The sequence below is a fragment of the Cucumis melo genome, chromosome 1, assembly GCF_025177605.1.
Source record: "Cucumis melo cultivar AY chromosome 1, USDA_Cmelo_AY_1.0, whole genome shotgun sequence".
Classification (NCBI taxonomy): Eukaryota; Viridiplantae; Streptophyta; class Magnoliopsida; order Cucurbitales; family Cucurbitaceae; genus Cucumis; species Cucumis melo.
In genome coordinates this window covers 13,096,292-13,119,892 of record NC_066857.1, presented here as the reverse complement: position 1 = coordinate 13,119,892, position 23,601 = coordinate 13,096,292, and the positions used below count along the sequence as shown (strand labels likewise).

The 23,601-nt window shown below is 33.3% G+C and overlaps 1 protein-coding gene across 1 annotated transcript; it reads right to left on the bottom strand.

Annotated features, from left to right (window-relative positions):
- Nucleotides 1-1,272: 1,272 nt before the first annotated feature.
- LOC103490380 (mitogen-activated protein kinase kinase kinase 17) lies at nucleotides 1,273-11,661 on the bottom strand. The gene is made up of 2 exons (XM_051081947.1): nucleotides 10,413-11,661; nucleotides 1,273-1,569 (listed from the first exon to the last, which is right to left on the bottom strand). The coding sequence occupies exons 1-2, from the start codon at nucleotides 11,634-11,636 to the stop codon at nucleotides 1,273-1,275; spliced, it is 1,521 nt and encodes a 506-aa protein (XP_050937904.1). The 5' UTR covers nucleotides 11,637-11,661.
- Between the last annotated feature and the right edge of the window lie 11,940 nt (nucleotides 11,662-23,601).

The following is a 23,601-nucleotide window of genomic DNA, read 5'->3' as shown; positions in this document are numbered from 1 at the left end:
CGAAGATTGGATCGAGATACATCACAGAATGCATGCAAAACCGTTATCTCATGGCATCCCGATGCAATGTTGCCCGAGTTTAATTGGCAATTCATGTTCTTTTTGGTCGAGATTGCCCCGAATTTTAGAACAGGTTCTTGATTATGCTTTGTTATATGTGTATTTTGTGTTTTCAGATACCTCTTGTCACGAAGATCAACTTTACGGACTTCTTCTTAGTCAACTTGACATGCTATTCACACTTAAAGAAGGCCGTGTCAAACATAAAAAATAAGCTAACGCCTAGGCAGATACACATGTTTAGGAAAACTCTATTTGGTTATTTTCTAGATGTTAAGCTAGTGTTTAATGGACCTCTTTGCCACTACATCCTATTGAAAGAGGTGGATGATGAGTAGGACAACGTAATCAATTTTAAATTACTTGATCAAAAGGTCTCTTTTGGGGGGGAGGATTTTGATACCATCACGGGGTTAGGTTTAGGCCGAGACGTCTCGTGCAGTTTGAAGAAGATAAAGCTCTGAGGTCGAAACAGTTGTACTTGGATGATAGGTCTAAACATAAGTGGGTCGAAGTTGGACAAAGAGTACCCAACCCGTAATTTTAAGAGCAACAAGGATTCTGTAAAGATGTTGCTCTTTTATTTCATCGAATTGGCCATGATGAGGAGGGAGAGAATTAAGGCAACACATGGAATAGACCATGTTGGGCCTCATAGATGACTTGGAGGACTTCGTGAGCTACGATTGGGGTGAGTTAATATGGGTCAAGACCCTTTGTAGCTTGAAAGAGGAACTGAGGGGAAAGGTTGTCTTGCATAAGAAGAAACCCCCAAACAAGAAGTCCCTGTAGTCCTATAGCATATATGGCTTTCCCTTAGCCTTTCAGGTTAGTAACATAATTCTATGCTTATTATGTATTTTTTTTTACAGTAGTTATATGCTTTATGCTTATTGTTCTTTTGTTAATGTTGTTGCATTTTTAGGTTTGAGCATACAAGATAGTGTCGTTCATAAGTGAGTGGATAGCCAATAGGGTTTCATCATGCAGTGGAGTTGCACTGACTCACCTGGGTTGAAGGTGATTGAGTCATAGGTCTTCGGGTACCAAAATGATATGTCCTACTTTCTTTTTTCTTTCACCTCCACATTAGGGTTTATGGTTTAATAACTAATACTTGTTGGTTGATGTTCCAAATCTAGGCCCGTATACAAGCGATTGAGTCGATGGATGAGGAGCTTGCATACCTGGATCAAGGTCTTGATATCCCTTCTATAGAAGGTTACGAAGATAACCTCGTTGCTCCTCTTCGAGATGATAATGCTCCCTCTGCCCATCCTCATGTCTAGCATCAACTTCTACTTCCCACCCATCCTCATGCTCAATATTAACTTCCACTTCCCACCCATCCTTATGCCTATTATCAACTTCCATTTCTTGCCCATCCTCATGCTTAGCATCAACTTCCACTTTCTGTCCATCCTCATGCCCATCATCAACTTCCACTTTCGACCCATCCCCATGCTCAACATCAACTTCCACTTCCTGCCCATCCTTGCCAGGATAACCCTAATCCCTTTGTTTTAGACACAATTGTGGCTCTTCAACATACAAGGAGCTTAAGGTAGAAGCCAGTGTGGATTGCTTGGTCTCTAGACTGGACGACATTGAGTTCAAGTTGGACCGGATGGACTTTAGATTCAACCGCATGGAGTTCTCCTTTACGGAAGAGGGAAAAAGTTTGGATTGAATTAGATAAATAAACTGGTTCAAAGACACATAGACTTCAAAGTTCAATCAAATGGAAGTTATGATAACAATTGTTTTCATCTCATCTACCATAACAAGACTCTTAAATGTTTAAGGATCATGACAATAAATTGTTCAGTAGAGGGGATGAAGAAAGATTGACTGCGAGATAAAATTCAAATTTTTAAAATAAATTAAGTGATACAAAAACTAATTTTAATTTTTAATTTATTAATGATTGAGATCCAACCAATTAAAGTTATTTTGAAATAAAAACAAGGGCTGAGATTCAGACAATAAAAAAATAATAATATGGTTATTTTTTGAAACTAAAAAAATGAATAAAGTTGTTAAAATTTTCAACCAAATTGTTAAATTCCGGTATATTAGGAAGACAATATCATATGCGTTGGATACATTATTCACACGTCGAAATTAATTCAAGACTCACAAGTGCATAGCGCAGATTAATTACACTGGAGAGACTTCTAATAAGAACGTAGATATTGAAATAATTATAGTTAATGAAGTGGGTATTTTAATACTTTATAAAATACTATGCACGTGTTACACATGCATTTGATATATTATGAAGAGGTTATGATATGGGTTAGATACATTATTATTAACATGTGAAAATTAATTACTAGACTCATAAGTACATAACATAGACTAATTACATTAAAGAGAACTCTTTAATCAAAAATCTAAAAAAAAAAAGAAAACAATCAATTTTGTCATTTTTTTAAAATAACCTGAGAAACAATACTAAATCTCTGATTATCCCTGCAAAGTACTAACGCTATTTAAAAGAAGGTAGAAAAACACTTTGGTTCCAAAATTTCCGTAGGTTGTAGAGACAATTAGGAGTAGACAACAAAGCCCAACAAAATCTGAGTTTGAAATGAACCACACAGCCCATCTTATAAATATTTCACAATTTGAAATTGGTCTCAATTATGAGGGAATTCCTTCATTTCATACCAAAATAAACCCAATTATTTTCAAATTCTATAAATGTAAGAATCATATCAATTTATATCATTTATAGATTTTCTATATTTTATCGAATTATATAGATTTAAATTCTATTTTGGTAATAAATTTTGTATCTTGTTTTATTTTGATCTTTAAACTTTTAAATACGTCTATTTTAGTCTTTGAAATTTTAAAAAATGCATATTTTTGTCTATGTCGTTAAGATTCTGTTAACTCTCTAACAAAATGATAAGATAATTTCTATAATTGGATGACTAGATTGTAAAATAAAATAATCAGTAAATTAATGTTATATCGAAGAACTCAAAAAGTAAATGTCTTTAAGATTTTAATGGTCACCATTTTGACACATTGTCATTCTACTTCACTTTCGCAATCCACATGTTAGCTAGTGCCTCAAGCTTGGGATATGTTTTTTATTCATTAAGGTGTTTTTTTTTTCCTTTCTCCTAATTCTTTTTTTTTTTTTTTGGGGTGTTTGGTGATTCATTGTGGGAATATTTATTAGCAATGTCGTAAAAGTTATTTTATACATGTGTTGTACTTATTTTATTATTTTAATTTATTTTATCTTGTTATGAATGTTAACACTAATATGTTAGTTTTATTTTTATTTTATTATACTCAATGTTGTTCTTTTGATATGCTTCAAGATTTCAACTTGAAAAAAAAAAGTAAAGGGTGAAGAGTCGAGGGAGGATGTGAGTGATTTAAGTTTTGGAGAAAAAACGTTACAATTAGTTTTTAATTTGAGTTTATTTGATTCATGTGTGTTGATTATGTTTCTCTGTTGACATAAAAAATTTATAGAATAAATTAATAAGATTTCTTAGTTATTTATCAATTTAATTAATACAATAAATAATCTTGATCCTAATTATCCAAATATATGTAGAAGTCACATCATCATTTCATAAATTCTAACGGACTAAATTACATATGTTTTGGCAGCTGTTTAAAAATTCTAATGGACATTATAGATATCTTAATTAAAAAAAAAAAAGGTCAAAAAGTGTTTTTCAATTAATTGAGGTTACATATTTACATATTTAAAAATATTTCTGGTCAAACAACAACAATTTAGTAGATTGAGTAAAGATTTAGTTTGCATATCTTTTAATTTGTTATCTTGAAATTGTAGTTTTCATGCTTTCAACCTTAATACGTATCAACTTAGTTTTATTAATTTATAACTAAATATGATTCCTTTCTCAATTTATACTAACTACAATTTAAATTACTTACATAAAAATAATATTTATTAATATTGATAGACTAATTTGGTACTTTTTATAATAGATCAAAACTCAAAAATGAAGTTTTTTAAAGATGTTTACAAAATTTTAGATCTATTACGGATAGACACCGATAGATGATCAATTGTATTCGATATCGATAACTCATATCATTATAGTGCGTAAATATTTTAAATAATTTATCATTTATAATAATTCTTCTTTCTTTATTGTCACAACAATTTAAAAGAAGTAATGGGGGAGAAAAATTTGACTTTTTAAAAAGGAAGAGCTCCAAATTAATTATTATTATTTTGAGAGGGCAATACCTCCAATTTGGTCGGTTTCAAGATGTATTAATCTCTCACTTTTCATCCATTCTTCAAATACATTTAAATACAAATTATATTTTAATTAAAGCCTTAAACAATAATATAATTAAATCAATCATCGTTGTTTGTTTTTCAATTCAATAGCTTGCTTCCAAAAGCCTTTTTCTTAATTTCTTTTCTTGAGTAGCTTCTTCCAAAAAGTCAACTTAATAATTTATCATTTGAATTTTAGTTAGTTTATCTTTGATTGAATAAAAAAAAAAAATGACATTGTATGAAACTACAATGTAACTGTAGACTTTTTCATTATTGTTTTAAAATCAAAAAGGAGTCCGCTGCTATAATTAACAATATTGTTTATGTTGACCCAACTCATTTATTTCTTATACTGACCAAACTCGTGTTATTTTTATAAAGTGATTGGAAAAAAAAATGACTTCCAACCAAGGTTGGTTATCTAATAAGTTCATTTTAAGAAAAGATATTTAAAAGAACTTTTGACAATCAATTTTTAAATCCAAACTTTCTATATTTTTATTTAAATTAAAATAAAGTTGTCTAAATCATAGTACTTAAGCTCGTAACTTAATCTACCAAACTTAACATTTAAAGTTTAAGATTCAAAGCATTCGTGTCGAAAGTCTCTTTAAGATTTTCATTTAAATCTTAAATTGAGTTGACTTTTAATATCATCAAAGACATTTGGCCTTTAACTAAATAAGTGGGTTGTGTTCAGACAAAAAAAAAACCTAGGAGGTAGGGGTTGACATTCTACATCGTCAACTCATTTGAAAATTAAAAATAGACAAACCATATCACTTCCAAAAGGAAAAAAAAGAAAAAGAAAAAGAAAAAGGAAAACTTGTAATCCTCTTCTTAAGTCAGCCAATAAAATACACCATAATGGTTGAAAATATTAATGTAATTGGTTCACAGAACTGAGACAAAAGTACAAATAAATTCATTGACTTTATAAAATGGCATCTTTTATATTTATTTATTTATTTATTTTTGGGAGGAGAGTTCTCACCACAAGTCAACCTAAACATCTAATTCACTCCACTACAATGTGAACATAATATATTATTACTATTATTGTTTTTCTTGTTAAAATATCTTTTTGGCATTAGATACTTCAAGTTTGTCCAATTTTAGTTCTAGTTAATTTTCACTTTTCATACATTCAACTAATATTTAGTATCTCAAAGCTAATTTTTGTCCTAATTGATTAAATAATAATAATAATAATAATAATAATAATAATAATAATAATAATAATAATAATAATAATAATAATAATAATAATTTTCATGTAATAAAATTTTATAGCAAAAATGTTATAAATGGACAAAGTATTTTTATTTGTTGATAAGGAGTAAACAAGAGTCGGAGGCTAAATTTAATATTTCAAAAAGTATTTTTTTAACCTTCTTATTATTTAACTAACATAAGAAAAATGATTAGTACAAGTGGGAGTATGTTCAACCACAATCATTTATTTAGGTCTAACTAATCGTTAAAAGTTCAAAACTTTCGATTACCCATCTAAATTTTGCATTATGTAGTTTTGTTCAATGTTTAGGACTATTATGAGAACCTATGATTGTTTTAGAGTTCAATAGACGAAGATCACACTCGACATAAAATTTGTAGTATGCCAAACTACAATTAAAATCTACGGATATTATATATGAGATTATTACTATTATTATTATTACTTTTTTGAATTGAGAATTGATATGCATAAAGATTGGAACTAGTGGATGCATGTTTGAAAACTTTAATTGTAATTTATATGGACACAAAAAATGTGACTTTCCAATCCCAATTATTGAGAATTTCAAAAGTTCATTTTATAATGGGAATCATCAATCATCAATCATCAATAGGTAAATATTTAGTACATTATTTCCATATTCTCTTTTAGAAATTAAAATGGAAGTCCAAGTTAGTTTTGGGGTCAAATCAAATGCCAATGTTGACAATGACATTCAAATGCCTCAAAGTGGTTAAAGTGTTCTTTGACATTTTTTTTAAAAAGTATAAATTTCTGATTTCCTTATATATATATATATATATATATATATATATATATATATATATATATATATATATATATATCTTTTTATTTTTTAGTATTTTTATTTTTTGTTTTCGAGAACAACCTTGAGGTATTTTTGAATTGATTTGAAAAGAAAAATATCCTTTAAAAAAATCATTTTTATTCAAATACTTTAAATAAAAATATTAATTGTTTAAACTAAAACCAATCCTGCGTCCGAACATCTCTTTCTCAAAAGTGTTCTTATATACGAGCTTGGTGGTGGTGGGCAAAGTTAATTGATGGTGGTTGTGAAGGTGATTATCGTCAGTGGTGATTGCCTAAAATGGTAATGACTGCCAAAGGTGGCCACTAAAGTTGGTCATCGGTGGCAGTCATAAGGGTTGGTTGCTAGAGGAAGTTATCGGAGATGGTTGCCAAAAGTTTTTTCACCGGTGTAGGTTTGTTGGTGGCAATCGCCAATGTTGGTTAACAAAGGGTAATGGTAGTCATGACAACGGTTGCCAAAAGCTTTTTCACCGGTGTAGGTTTGTTGGTGGCAATCGCCAATGTTGGTTAACAAAGGGTAATGGTAGTCATGACAACGTGATGAAGGTGAGGTAGATGACTATCGAAAATATTTTGGTAATTTTAAGAATTTTAGAATTAGGGAGAGATTAACCATTACACACTCAAAGATTATTTTTCTAAAAATTTTTCAAATGTTTCTCCTAAACCAACTTATTTTCATATACTCATTCTTTTCAAAAAAAAAAAAAAAAAGAAAAGAAAAAGAAAAGTGGTTGCCAAACATTCCTAACTTTTTTTCCCAAATAAATAAATACGTCAAAAGTTAAACCAACACACTCACGATATATGTATTATGATTTGTAATAAGACAAAATAGAGATGCATATTTTTTAAAGTAAACAAAGTTGTCTATTGGGGACGTTCAGTTAGTTTCTAATAGTCTAGGATTATTATAACATGTGAGTTATAATAATATTTGGTTAGGGTGCATGATGTTTGTGTTAAAATTTATGTAGTAAAACTCATAGTTTGTCATTTAAAATTATATTCTATTTAATAAAGTGGTTATTGAGGACTTATTATTGAAATTGATTACTATAATCTTCAATTCAATAAACTAAGGTCCTGAGGCTATCTTGGTGTAGGCTTGAACTCTATTTGTATAGACATAAATATGGATCAAGTTCGAGTATATAGTCTAAACGATCTAAAGTATATGAATAAGGTTGGACACTTTATTCTAGGGAACACTATGGATGCGACTCGCTTTGTAGTTAGTACAAATAAGGTGATCTGAGTCATTCATGTAAAGACATGAAAGTGAGGGCATCCTATGTAAAGAGTTTACATAAGACTTGAACCATGAAGTATTAACTTTCACGTTATAACACCATTTACTACATAAAACTTACTATTTCGCTTATTTATGATCTAGATAACTTAATCTTAATCCTGAGTTAACTATAAACTCTTGTTCACACGAGATTTTCCTTAGATTTTCATAGATGAAGACAGTTCATCAATGATGACCCAATAAGCCTCCTATTTCAGAGATAAAACTAGGTGGATAATGGAGACATGAGGTGCAAGACAAAATTTACTCCTATCCATTATAGGGTTAGTAGATATAAGGTTGTTCCCTTAAGCACTTAATCAAAGCCTAGAACATGGGAACCCATCCTCTCATTGGCCTGATAGGGATTTTGTTTATAAGTTGAACCTTAGACCAATTGTTCATTAGAGGATCAGTGGGACTTAAGGAACAAGATGTAATTTTGGGGTAAAACGATATTTTGACCCTACCGAGATTACAAACAACTTGTGAAAGATTAATTTAGTAATCATGGTTATATCATATGTACACAAATATATCTATAGTGTGAGAAGTGCAACTACGAGACTACTCTAGTGTAATAACCCTTTACTTGGCGAATGTTGATTAGCTCGGTCTAAAACAGTTTAGTCAATTAATCTCATATCATTGGAGCCTATATCTATAGAACAATTAGTTTCCATTACTAGTTCATATGCAATAAACTTAGAATAGTATGTTAGATTAGTTCGAGTTAGGAAATGAGAGAAAAACCGACAAGTATAGTCTCTTATTAGTTAAGAGTTTAGAGCTTTTATGTTTAAATGTGATTTGAATATTAAGAATATGAATGTGGATGGAAATTGTCAAAGTTATAGAAAGTCAAAAGGTCGACTTTTGACTTTGAAGAGTCAAATTTTGACCAATTTTATATTCAAATGTGATTTAAATTTTGAAAAAATGGATGAGAATTCGTGCTCAAAAGGTCAAAATTAGACAGATAAATGTTATCTTTTGGTTCGAAAAGTCAAAATTTGACTTTGACTAAAATAGTGAAAGGCTCATTTTGTCCTATGACTAAAATTAGTGGAGAAATCTAATATTTTATTGGATAATTCCACTAACTCCAGTAAGTTATGAGGAAGCATAAGATGTGAATATCTAGTCCACTAAAGACCACTGAAGGTTATTGGAATATGAGGTGTTCGACTTTGGTGAACTAATTACATGCATTAGGTTATTTAAGAGATGTTTTTCAAATGTTTAAAGACTTTTTGCTAATGGTTGGTTTTTTCACTTAAAAGATTTACTAAAGTTTTTTTTTCTCTCCCAACTCTCGACCTTGAAGTATAATCCTCCTATTTTCATTTCTCTCTCTATCAAATCTTTCACTCATCGGGTCCCACAACCCTATTCAAAGTCCAAAGAACAGCGACCCTACACTAGTGGTGGTTTGGTTTGTGTTCGTGTGGAGATTACGAGCGATTGGAAGCTAAGAAGGTATGATTTCTAAACCCTAATTTTATTTAATTAGATTGATATATGTTTATTTCTGATTAAATTAGATGCAATTAAAGTATCTTATATCCACTCTCCACTCAATATGTCTATGGTCTCTTCATCAATTTGTGCCCATTATTTTAGTTTGGGTTTAACAAAGTTATGTTTGAGGATTATTTAGTTAAGTATGATTGGAATATATAGAGGGTAAATTATTTTAGCCTACATTTAACTTTTAGGCATCTTAAATTGCTCATTTGTTTAATATGGTATTCATATGAGTTTAGGGTTTATACTTGAACACTCAAAGAAAAAAAGGAAAGGGGTAAGTAAGAGTTTATCAGACTTAGAATTCGAATAATCGAAAGGATTTATGGATTTGAGATTTTTGTTTAGTGAAGAAGATAAAATTGATTCAAATTTGAGTTTAATAATTACTGGGTTTCACAAATTAGGGCAAAAAAAAAAAAAAAAAAAAAAAAGGAATGAAAATAGGGTTTTAAGAAAGGCATATTTATCTTCTTGGGAAGCTATTGAAGAAGAAAATGAAAAAATGGTTTTGATGAAATCGAGAGTTCCAAGTTTAGGAGCAAAACTGAAATGGATACAATTTTTTATGGTAACTTTTGCCTTTTCTAAAAAGAAATTTGTAAATGATGTTATAAATATATATAAAAAATTTATCTTCTAAATCATGCTAATTTTAGTATCATAATGGTAGGAATTAGTTGGATCAGTGCATGTTAATTTTAATTCTAAATAAAACTTGAGTAGAAGTAGGAGGAAATGAGATACCAATATTACGAAACTCTAGAGATGATCAAGAATACAATGAAATTTGCAAATGATCAATTAAAGGAATTACAAATAAAAGTTTGTAACAAAAGTCTATAATAACCCACTTCAAGCCCTAAATGCTGCTTTAGTGTTTATAAGTAGCGATAGTCCATAACTATTATGCATAGTGAAATAGTAGTTTAAATTTAGGCTGCATATATATGAAATATTTATAACGTCGGTGTGACTGTTAAAATGGAATATTTAATTTGTTTTTTTAATTGAATTACTTTCACTTTTAGTTTGACCAAACTATAATTCTTGAACAAGGCAATGAGACATGTCAAATTTGGAAAAGATAACAAAAGAGGAAGATGAAGATCATGAGGAAATAAGAGATGAATTTGAATTAATGTAAAAGAAAAATGATTTTCAACAGTTTCCAACATAAAATCACTCTTTAATTCCATTTCTAATCCTCCATTCCTACTGTTCACAACACTAAAATCATCATCAACTAAACAGAACAATACAGAATTTTCTTCAATTTCCAAGTTCAAAATTTCATCTTCTTCTTCAATTGTAGCACAAAAATCTAAGCTCACAGATCCATTTCCATGGCTTCCACCGCCGACCCCATTGTTTCTGATCAAAACCCAATCTCCATCATCCCATTCCAATTCCAAATCACAAGACAAATTATCAGCCAACCTTCTAATCCTCTCAGCTGGACAATCCACCAAAGAAGCTTGTTGAGTCACCTTCGATGGAGACTCCAAATCTTCCATTGAATCCCAAAACCTCTGATCCAAAACACAGCTCGGAGAAGAAGAATTCACCGTTTTCATCCTCGACCCTTCAATCTCTGATTCAGAATCAAATCCTTCAAGAAACGGATGCTCCAGAAGCCGTTTCACACTCCATCTTTCTTTCGGGTCTTTTATCAAACACTTGGCGACAAAATCTTTCGCACTTTCCGACAACCACCGCGGAATCTCTGGTACCTCGCCGGAAAATCCAATCCGATACAACGCCGAAACCGGATCCTCTATTTCCGGCCATGGATGATCCCCAGTAGCCATTTCAATGACTGTACATCCAAAAGCCCAAACATCCGCCGGAAATCCCTGTTCTTCACCTCTTGCAACTTCCGGAGCCATGAACGCCGGCGAACCAGAAAAAGCCCCAACTCCATTACCGGAAATTCCATCCACAAATTTCGCACAACCTAGATCGGCAATTTTCAAACCCTCATCACTCAGTAACAGATTCCGGCTCTTGATATCGCAATGTGCCAATCCATTAGCATGAAGGTACTCCAATCCTTTGAGAATCTGCCGCGAAAATACTCCGATCATCGATTCCTCAATTCGACCGCCGTTGATCTGAATCGCGTCCCACAGAGTCCCCTCCGGAAAATACTCCATGAACAGATTGAACACCGGCGGATTGAGGGGTTGGGTTTCAACGTCGAAACCTAGACACTTGATTAGGTATGGGGAGCTCAAATTGGAGAGAAGAGCGTGTTCCTTGTGCAAGAGGGCCGATGATGCAAGGTTGGTGGATTTGACGGCAAATTGTTGGCCGGAGGAGTTGAGTGTAGCCATATAGACGGTGGCGGAGGAGCCGCGGCCGACGGGGGGGCCTCTGGTCCAGTCCATGAATGATGAGAAAGAAGAAGAAATGAATTTGTGGAGAAGAGAGGAAGGTATGGTGAATTTATATAGAGAATGCAACGCTGTCGTTTTCAATGGTAATGAAAGAGCGTCTTCGAATCTTTTTAACAATTCCTTCCAAACAAATAAAAGAAGCAAAGGAACGCCAAATTTAAAAATAAATGTTAAATCAAAATTACTTTTTAGTCCCTCCATTTTCGGTTTGGTTTTTTAGTTTTAAAATGTATATTTTTTGGCTTCTTAAATATACAATAATTTTATTCTTAAATATACAATAATCAAAATTTCTTTTTAGTCCCTCCATTTTCTGCAGTATTCTTTTGTTATTTTAAATATACAATAATTTTAATAAATTAGATCATTTTAAAATATTGAGTATGAATATACATTCTTAACACTTAAGAACCAAATGCATCTATTTAAAAAAAAATTAAAACTAAAAAACATGTTTTGAAAATTTACAAATCAAATAGCTTGTTCTTCACAATTTAAGGACTAAAAGAATATTTCTTTTCTAAAAATAAATAAACAGTTTAAAATAATTCTTACTTCAATATCTTCTTTTATTTATAACAACGTGATAATAGTTCAACTTGTGCATGATGGGATCAAATCAAGAACCATTGGAATGTTAATTGTTGACGAGTACTCGATCAAAGACCTTTGAAAAATGATTGAGGTTTGCTCTTATGTTTCCACAAACAAATTTTCAAGGACTTGTTGATAAGAGCAAGAACTATGTTGTTTACCTATGTTAATTTTAGCTGGGTTTCTAAATATGTGACCTATTTTTTGAGTTACATTTAAATTATAAATTGACTTATACAATTCTATATTAATTTAATTAGTTGTTCACATTTCTACTAAAAATAAATATGTATTTCAATTTTGTGAAGTATTGATCATACAGAAAATTACTTTACTTTTTCGTGTTAATTTTTATTTTCCATGTATTTGATTAGAAACCGAGGATGATACTTCATTTTGTTCATGGCCCTAATCACCCGTAAATATTTATAAAGTTATGGACCAATATTAAACAATTTTGAAAATATGATTTTAAATAGAATATTGTCAACAAAAAGAAAAAGAAAAGAAATAAAACTAGTTATAAATGATCATGTTTGTTACAATAATACTTTTTAACATTTATTTGAGCGATAATTTCTTAGTATTGAGTAATGGTTACTATTGAACAGTATTAACTCCATTAATTGAAAAAAAAATGCATAAACCACATTGTTGTAATTAATGTTTTTAAACTACTCCTAAAATAATATGGTTATGACTATTGTACACTTAAATTTTATACCATTGTCACAATTTAACTATAACGGAAAGTTTAATTGTAATGAATTTGTAACTTTAAAGAATTAAATCAAAAAAAAAAAAAACTTTTGAGAGTGTAATTATAACTCTAATTTATTTATTTAAGATAAGTTTGTACAAATTTAAACCTACTTTCAAAAGTTTGACTCCCATGGTTATAAATTTTTTTTGGTAATGTATATGGTTAGTGAAAAATGAACACTTGCATTTTATTGAACTTGATATGGAGGCAGTGTTCTTTTTATTTGACAAACGCTATATAATAGTTATAATATTAGGATTTATAACAAAAAAATGAAGTGGATAAAATATATTTTAAAGATAATGTTGGGGATATAAGGAAATGTATATGTGTACAAATGACATAGCTATTCTTTTAAGTACAAATTTGTAGCCTTTCATTTAATTTAATTAATTTGAATTTTGAATGGTGTTTTGTTTGGGATATTATAAAGACTAAAGAGAACCGGCCATAACCAAAAGTTGAGTGAAGAGGTTGAAATGGTTGACACGTGGCAAACTAAGGGATGAATACACACAGATAGGCCTTCTAGGGGAAACAGAAACAACCAATCACTTCCGCCTTCTTAACCTTAGGGTGTGCTCTAACATTATTAGATATTTAAATACAGATTTCTGTTTGGATTAAGGCCATGTTTAGGGATGGTGTAACCTAATAAGTACAATGTATTCAATCTAACTTAATCTCGAAAGTGGGACCCATTTAATTACTTTTGACATTGTTTACAAGCCTTTTGCATTCCTTCTCACAAGTGGAGTCCATTTCAAAAACCGCAATTAACTAATGTAATTTGACTGGAGGTCAAGATCAGTTGTGATGGATGAAGTGTCTGAATTTTGCGTAAGGCCCATACCTTTCTTCGTGGTAGATTTGTGCAAAATTCTAATCATTGCCCTCACATGTCAACATTTTGTCGATACATTACTTACACCTTCCGTTTATCGTTTGGTGGAAATGAAAACCGTTACGATGAGTTTGTGAGAATTTTTTTCCTTTTCTTATAAAAGAAGTTGGTATGTATTATTGTTGTCATATTTTTTTGTGCTAACTCAAACTATATATCGATAAGTTTACCAGTTACCATGAATGAGATCAACTCCATGCATCTTCAATACTACTGCATTACTTCATTTGGTTGTTGATTTGTTTGTTTCTAATTGTGGCGAGCTAGAGGGGACAAAAGGAAAGAGAAAAAGAGATAAAAATATGGACATAATAATCTAGAAGAAATAGGGAAAATATATTAAAAATTTACAAAAATATTTTTTTTTCATTTAACAAAAGTCCCCTTAAGGTGGCAGTTATCCCAAATCAAAAAAATATAGAAAAAGAAAAGAAGGCTCTAGCTTGTATCAGTAGAGATGATTACTAGTGCAGTTTCGACGATCTTCATTTTTTTCGCAATAGTTTCTTCTCAATGGGTTCTTCATCTGTTGAACGACGCTTCATTTTGTTCTTTGCAATCTTGTTTTATGGTGGAGGGCCACTGACAGATGAAAGGGAGACCTCCTGTGGAGAAGGCTTATTCACACTTGGGTGTGAATTGTCTTATTCACTAGTGGAGAAGGTGTGCGAGATTGATTGTTGGGGTTGAAGGTGGGGTTAGGGGTGAGGGAACACCCTATCTCGCTGCCCATGTCACAATATATGTCAAAGTACTACGAGTCTTCAATGGAGGACTTTGGTGTGGTTGTAGGTGTAGGGCGTGTTGTCATTATTAGAGCTTGTCCAATTAGAGATTGAGGGGTATTAGTATGAATTAAAAGAGTTGTCCATGTCTGACCACATATTTTTTATTTTTTTTTTCTTGTTGAAGAGAGGTTTGAAATTTTGAAAAACAACAAGATCGTATATATGATTGAAAGAAGTGCATGTGTTGAGTGTAGTAGGTGGACGAATGCCAATTAATTTTTTTTACTATAATTATTGAACTTTATAGTTTGTGTTACTGTTTAGGTTACCGATACAATAAACGTAAACAGTAAATTGTGAGTTGGACTGTTCACATGATGCCACATGGTGTACTTATCACTCGATAATTACTCTATCAATTACGCACATATTCATTGATGGCGTTATGGTTCTCAATGTGAGCAGACGAAAAATGGTTACAAACAGTCCATAAAAAAGACGTTTGTTAATTACAGTTAATGGAATTTATAATTCAAACAATAACGATAATGTTGATTTCAAACGGTAATGGAACAGTCGTGAATGATTTTAAATGCCAACTAAAACATGAATAATACGTTTTGGATTCATGTAATTTAATTAAGTTGTATTGATACAGATACACCGAAATGAAAACAATAATTATAAATCCAAACGGTAATGATAAGTAATTAACGTATAGAACTTCACGCACGTTGCGCAGACACAATTGTGTTCGAGTAGAGTTCACATTGTCATCTCATTTGATTTGTTCTACATCAGACCTCTTCTTGGAATATACAAGTATCGCAGTATACAAACTAAATCTTTACTTTCATGCCTATCATGATTTATTTTTGTATTTTGTTTGGTTGTTAATATCATGTGTGGTATGTTGTATGTTTAGGTGCAATTTTGTTTCTCTTGTTCATGAATGTATGAGTTTGTGTTTTATACATATATACCAATTCCTTTATTTGTTTGTATGTGCTAATTGTATGCGTTTGTAGATATGTCTCGGCTTACCTTTAAAAGGAGAATGAGAGTATATGTTAGTTGTGAATATGTTGGATATTATTGCTTTAGGAAATACTTGCATCATGTGTTACATTATGTTTATACTGCCTAGGACTCAAATTAAATGATAAGTATGAGGATCAATTTGTTAGGATGAATTACTGATAAGTTATTTGTAGTCTTTAATTCAGGAAAACAATGTCTTTTGCATCAATACAATTCGTATAGATAGAGGAGTGTTTCATAAGCTATGTAATATCTTCAAGGTGAGTGAACAATTAAGAAAAACAAAAATGTGGGTGTACAAAAAGATGGTGATGATTAGAATGCACAGACATATTACTTGGTTGATGTTGGATATACAAATAGCCAATGTTTTTTTGCAACATTTTGAGAACAACGATATCATTTGAGTGAATGGTCAGATAGCTCCCAACCAGCAAGAGTAGAGAATTTTTTTAACATAAAACACTATTCGACTAGGAATTGTATTGAGCGCGCATTTGGGTTGTTGAAGATGCATTAGACAATTTTACGTCATCCCTCCTTTTACGATATACTAACGCATTGAAGGATAAAATTAGCTTGTTGCATCTTACATGTTACATAATTTTATTTGAACAAAAATGTTGATAGATCCAATAAAGAATTCATTGAACAATGTCAAGAACTTGGAACATACAGACAATTCGAACTACATTGGATGAATTAAAACGTCTGATGAGTGAATGATTGGCTGCAATACCTCGCAATCGACATGTTCAACACTTGGCAGATGGGTTGACGAACATGGAGTTTGTCATCCTTTTTATTTTTTGAGAATTGGGTGTTCTGTCTTTCATTACATTTGCATGATATATTGCTACTGAAAGTTTTTTTTCTTCAAATTTATCGATATCATACCAAGGATATTTAATACGTTTTTTATATATTTTATTTCGAGATGTCATTTCATCAATTTTTTGTTTCTTTTTCTTGAGAACCAATGATACTACTATTCTTTTTTTTTTTTTTCAGTTTATTTTTATTGTATATGACCCAAGCATTGTGAAATTACATTACACATAATATATCGATTAGTGGATAATATGCATTTTTCTCAAGATGTATAAGGAGGTTTTTCAGCTACGGACATTGAAGTCGAGGGTTAAACAAATACTTTTGGTCTTCCAATGAAGATGTTGCTCTCGTGTCCACACTACATGAAATTATCTTGAACCAGAACAGGTTTATAAATGGATACTTGAATCTAATTGAATGAATGATGGTAGAAAAGATACCATGATGTGAACTCAAAGCTTCACCACCAAATATAATGCAATATCGAAGATGTTGAAAAGGAATGTATTTGGTTGGAACAAAGATACAATGACCATTCAGATTGAACATGCAGTCTACGATGTGTGGGCAAAAGTGAGGATTCCATTATATAACTATGAATGTTTCCAAAGTTATTGTATTATACTTAGTTTATACATATGCACAACATCTGCAGGCACACATGGATGCTTTTGGTCTTTACGAAAGACTATTTTCCCACTACTTATGCATTGGTTGGGATGTTTGAAAAGGATAGAGCTACAGATATTCGTGCAGAAAATGCTGCAGATGATGAAAATGAGTTAAGATAGAAAGATGCATGTCTTGTCATGATTGCAACAAAATGTGGATCTTAATCTTGAATGTGATCATGCTTTTTTTTTTTTTTTAACTAAGAGATAATGATGATTCTAAATCACGTTGTAAATCGAAGTGTCAATGTAACTCATCTACAACATCAATATGAACGTGCGACAATCGTAAGTGAAGAAAAGGGGTGGCTTGAATATGACCTTCTACACTAGTTCCACTATTGGATATCGGGTCAACGACACTATAAGGATCAATAGGATGTGAAGCAGTGGCAGATCAAGAAAATAAATTGACAGTGGCTAAAAGAAAAATATGGAAAATAAATTACATGGGTAAGATTTTGAACCTAGGTTGAAAAGAGGCTGGTAGACAAAATAACCATTAAGCTACCTATAAGTATTAAAAATTAAATAGTTTTCTTTATATATATTATACAAAGATGATAAAATTGAGAGGGGGCTCGAGCCATCTTGGATCTATACTAAATCTGTCGATGATGTGAAAGATCATTGTGGAGATAAACATCAATTGACGAATCAACTGTAATAAGAGCGACTACAACACCTGTTCATCGACGAGCGTATGAATATTATTGGAAGAATGAGCACAAGATGTCACTTTCTTTTAACAGTAAGAATTCTGTTGAGAATGCTAGCTCTCGTGGATTAGTTCAACAACATGTATATAATTGTAACTACACAAGTATAATGCAATAGTAAATTGAAGTTAAGATGTCCATAGTTGATCGAACACCATTGAGATTGATTCAATGAACTGAATAATTGATTCAATGAACTGAACAATTTAATTGTTCTATACGTTTGTTAATTGTTGGAGTTGAAGTTTGTCTTCATGTTCATCCACACTTGAGGATCCTAGTGCAAGCTAATCACAATATGTACTACTTGACGGATGTATGAAACATTAACAATGTCAGATCTCAATGGATCTCGAATGAACTCATCCTCAATATTGTCTTCATGTGTACGTGCATTTCCATCAAAACAAGTGCCACAAGGATTACGATGGTATAACAATCATCCTCGACGTGCAAAAGATTGTAAGGTAGATTATACATGCATCGACCTCTCGTGTACTGAGGTAGATTACACATGCTCAACATCTGACATTTTGACAATAGTCTGTAGAACATTCCATAAAACATGTTAATGAGTAGAAATCTTTACATATTGTATTCTTCTGTATTAAAAATATACATACTTTATGAAGATATGGAGATTTAGAATTAAAAAATTTCTCTTGAATTAACGAGGTTGATCGTACACATTCACAGCAAGAATTTTGGTCTTTGCTGACGTAGAGAAACGTGGGCAGATCTTAAGGAAAATGTGCATAAAGCTTCTGTCGATGTTTTTTGATTTGTGTGGGCACGCTTCGTGGTCAAAAACCCATCATCTTTTCATTAGCACCCACGTTGTGACGTTACGTCGATAGAACTGCACATACCACTTAAAATCGTGGGTAGAAAAGATATTTTGCTCGCGAAAAAAACATCAACAGAAAGATCTTTTGACCTACGACCATCATCAGGTTGGCGAAAATAGACTTTCTAGCCATGTTTGTTACTTGAGCAAAAACTGTTTCTACAAACAAAAATATTTTTGTAGAAAAAAAAGTTTCTCCCCACACTAAATTCGTCAACACAAGTACATATATGCATGTGTCAAATACTTTTTTGGATAGAAATTTGATTGGTGGCCATGAATGATTTGTCGGCAGATAATATTTCTTTCTTTTTTGCTCTCGCACAAAACGTCGCTAGAGCTTTCTAACTGCCAACATATTTCTAGCAACACAAAAAACGAGGCAAAATTGATTTTAATTTTTTCATATTTATTATTAATACTGTATGCTTCTAGATTAATTTTCAAATATATAATGAATTTTCTGGCTATAACAAAATATATCAAACATTGCAACAAAAAATTTAAAAATGAAAATATTTTCAACCATAAATATTTTGTCCAAATATGACAAACCATAATTCTTTAGTATTTCAAGGTACATGAGCGATTTTAGTTTTCATTTTGGCATACCAAAATGAACAAAAAAAATATATACACAAAAATGGTTATCTAAGTCATAAAGTTTTTAGAAAAATAGTCATTCCTCGCTTCTTCAAACTACGTAAATCTGAAAATGGTACATTAAAATGAATAAGAACATGCTAAATCTTAACTACTTGTTTCAAATGAATCAAGTATCAAAATAAATAAAGTAAAATTACATTTGTACCCATAAAGCGTAAAAAAAATGACCGATGTACTTTAATACAAAAAACCTCATATATGTAGGGTGTCTTGTATGATGATCTGGAAGATGAAGAACCACTCTTTCTAGATTTCGAATTTGGGCCCAACCTTTGCCTTTGACGTAGTCGGTCCTAGCGTAATCTCACATATTTCTTCATCTGAAAGTGAATTCCTTCTGAAGATGCCATCACTACAAGTCCAACATTTTATCCTACAATCTCATCATTAAAATAAGTAAGAATGCATCAAAGTGCTAAATGAAATATTTTTTTTGGTAAAAAAGTTTATATGTGCATCATTGATAGCTTGGTTGATAAAACCTCAATCTTGTGTGTGTGTTTCATAGAATATATCAATCAATCCAACAATGTCACGCCCCATCCCGCACGCGTCCTTAACCTTGTCGTTCGAAATGAAATGTGACTTGAGCAATTCTGACATCTCTAAAAATAATAGAACGTTCGCTTAGGTCTTTTAACAATATTAAACAATAAAGAACACAACCAAAACATCACGCAGCAGAAATAGCAAATAATGCAACTTAACCTTTATTAACTTAACAGCATGACTTCTACAAATTTCACTTTACAAGCATCCTTAAGAACAAGAACTTAACAAAGAAATCACAAACACCTTCACAACCTTCAACCTTAAACGATCGCCTAGCTTTCTACCCGATCGCCTAGCTATTTACACGATCGCTTAGTCTTCAACCCGATCGCTTAACTCCGATCACTTACCTTTAATGTTAACTTACCTTTTTAACCCAATTGCTTAGCTCCCTAAACAATCGCTTAGCTCCTTACAACCTGAGGAAGGAAAAATTTCCCGACGCGATGCATGAAACGTTGGGATATGTTATATATTTATTTTAATTATAAATGACTTTCGACGTCCTAGACCCACACGTCGGAAACGGCTTCTTGTTTCTCGACGTTCTTTGCAGTATCGAAACAAGATAATATTAATATAATGTTTTCGTTGTATCCCGACGTATGCAAAACAACATCAGGAACAGGCATCTATCCCAACATTTCTTCTTCCAATGCCGTTTTATGCGTCGAAATCCCCTCGATTTCTTGTAGTACCTCTAGACACTACATTAATCGAAAACACTTCTCCAGTGTTCAAATCCATTTCTCTGCTTCCTCAGGATTCACTGTCCCATTAATTTCAATAGTTCCCAATGCCTTAAGCCTTTCTATACCATACTTTTTCTCCGGTTGTTGCGCCAAAGCATCAATTAATCTTTGTGCAACTCTATTGTATAACACTTCTTCTTATTCTCTCCTCGTGTCTGGGTTTACTAAATGGGCCTCTGAATTTATTATAAACTTAGTTGTTGACCTTGATCTACTTCCTGTTCCTCTTCCACTTTTCTTTTTAGTATGTAACTCAAATCACAAACAAAAGTTAACTTGCATAAGCTATCGAAGCAGAAGAAACGAACACCTCAAAGTGGACGTGCATTTTGTCTAAACACCTCAAAGTCACAAATATTCTCATTCTTGGGAACTCTATCATTGTTTCTTTCATCCCCTATTGAACCTTGTTTCAATTCTAGATAGATACAATGAACAAAGTAATTGATCAATTCATTGTGAATGCTTCAACAATGGAAACATTTGGACGTGCTTTATTTCAAACACATTGTTTTAATGTTCATAAACTTCTCTCAGTAGGGCACATCCTACTACTTTAGTTTCATAAAATAAATGGACTAAATTTATGTACCATTGCGTCAAAAAATGTTGGTAGAAATATTTTCTCCAACTTATATAGAATTATTATAATATTTGTTTGTAAATGATCTAAGTCGCTAATTGATATGGTTTTTGCACATATATCACGGTAGAATGTACATAACTCAATAGTAGCAGTTGGCACATCCTTTCATAAATATGCTCAAATGCCAATATTGTAACGCCCAACATTTTTCGGTTTCCTTTGTTATTTTGGACCACTAATAATATTAATATTAAGTGTGGTTATGGGAATTTTAAACTTCTTGGAAGAACCTTGTCTTTTTAATTCTCGAGTAATTAAGGTTGAAAATCTTCATTTGGTTTATGATAATAAGTATTTTTTGGAAATAATTGGGGAAGTTTTATAAAACTAAGGTTGGTTGGTTAAGGGAGAAATGTGGGGACCAGTTGGGGGTTAATTGGTAAATTCCAAAAGATTTGGAGATATGGTAGGTGGTTATTTCTAATTAATTAAAGGAATTGGAAAAAGAAAAAAAGATAAATTCTCTCTTTAAAGCAGCCTCGGGACGCGCATAAGAAAATCAAAAAAAAAAAAAAAAAAAAGAAAAGAAGAAAGAAAGCATTTAAGCCGCCGCCGCCGCCGAAACCCTAGCCGCCTACCCACGCCACACGCCCAGCCGCGCCGGAGACATCAAACCAAGTCAAGCCACCGCACGCCGAGGATCAGCTACGCACGCCAGTCGTGTTTGCAGCCGGAACCAGCCGCGCCGCGTCGATCCGAGGAAGGGCAGTCAGCCGCGTCGCGACGCCCCGATCCAACGCTGAGGAGCCGCAGCCGATTCCTCAGCCAAGCCGTGTCCGCAACGCCGTCGTTCACACGCCCAGCCACGCCGCGCCGCTTAGATCCGACGCAGCGCAGCCGGAACGTTCGCCAGCCACGCCGCGCCGCTTAGATCCGACGCAGCGCAGCCGGAACGTTCGCCAGCCAGCCGTCGCGCCGACTGAAATCCAGCAGCTAAGCCTCGCGCGCCTCCAGCCGCCGAACCCGAACCCGGAACCGCCCCGCGCCCGCTCGCCCGAACCCGAAACCGAACCCGCGCCCGTGCCCACACGTGCCTAGCTCTCCCCGCGTGCAAGCCGCGCCGCGCCGCCTGCACTGCAAGCCGAGCCGCGCCTCCTTGCTGACGCGAGCCGAGCCGCATCCCCTCCCTGTTGCAAGCCGAGCCGCCCGCGTAGCTTCCTGTACCGAGCCGAGCCGGTCCTGTCTTCTTCCAGCCGAGCCGCCAGGACTAAATTGGCTCCATCCACCTAAATTTTGGTAATCCATTTAATTATTGTGGTTTTTCCGGTAAGACTCCATGCTCGGACGTTAGTTAAATTAAATTGGGTCTAAATTCAATTATTTTTCTCAAGGGACGTCTTGGACCAAGAAATTACTGTAGCGCGGGATTTCTTCAGTAGGGGCTCGAGCACTGCAACCTCCTTCTAGGGTAAGTTATTTCAATTTAGTCTCGAACCGTTAGTCGTTGGCGACCTATTTACAATTTTGACTCATTAAACAGTTAGGACTTCGTCGCTTGGAAAGCGTACTGCCTCGCGGTTAGGACTCGACAAGTAGATCTCCAGGTAAGAGATTCTACTACTAGTTTCATGTTTGAAGTATGAGACTGCGTATGCCCTATGTTGCATATTGAGAATTTGACAGTATGATGCCTGAAATAAATGTTAGTATGATGCAAATGACGATATAGTTGTGCTATAGCCTGTTATGCGTGGCAAGATTTATTATGGTTACGACGAATGTCGGGACGGAGAGTGTAGAAATGATTTATGTGACATGTTATATGCTGATGCCATGTGTATGTATACTGCAATTAGGGTACCTGTTAGCTTGATTCTGTTAGAGTCGTACCTGCATGGGTGTCCTTCGGGATCACCACCTATTGAGGACTGTGTGGTCCGACGGGACGCCAGTCTAGCATGATATAGACATGACTCGAGTGACTCGACGGGGTCCTCGCATCCCGACTGTCCTAGGTGTCCCCCGGGCACCGAAGACCAGAGTTACGTTCCTACGGGAGCGCATGATTGCACGTGTTCGGGAACGTGCCAGAGATTGGGTACCAGTTATCAGGACTCTAACAGGAAGTTAACAGGCACCTAGTGGGACTAGTAGTGGGTCCCTTACTGAGTATTTTTATACTCATTCTCTCCACTTTATGTTTTCAGGTAGAGGACGAGGCAAAGGCAAGGGCAAGCTGGCGAGCGACCCGAAGTGAGACCGAGGAGGGCCATAGGGACTACCGCTTCCGCTTATTTCT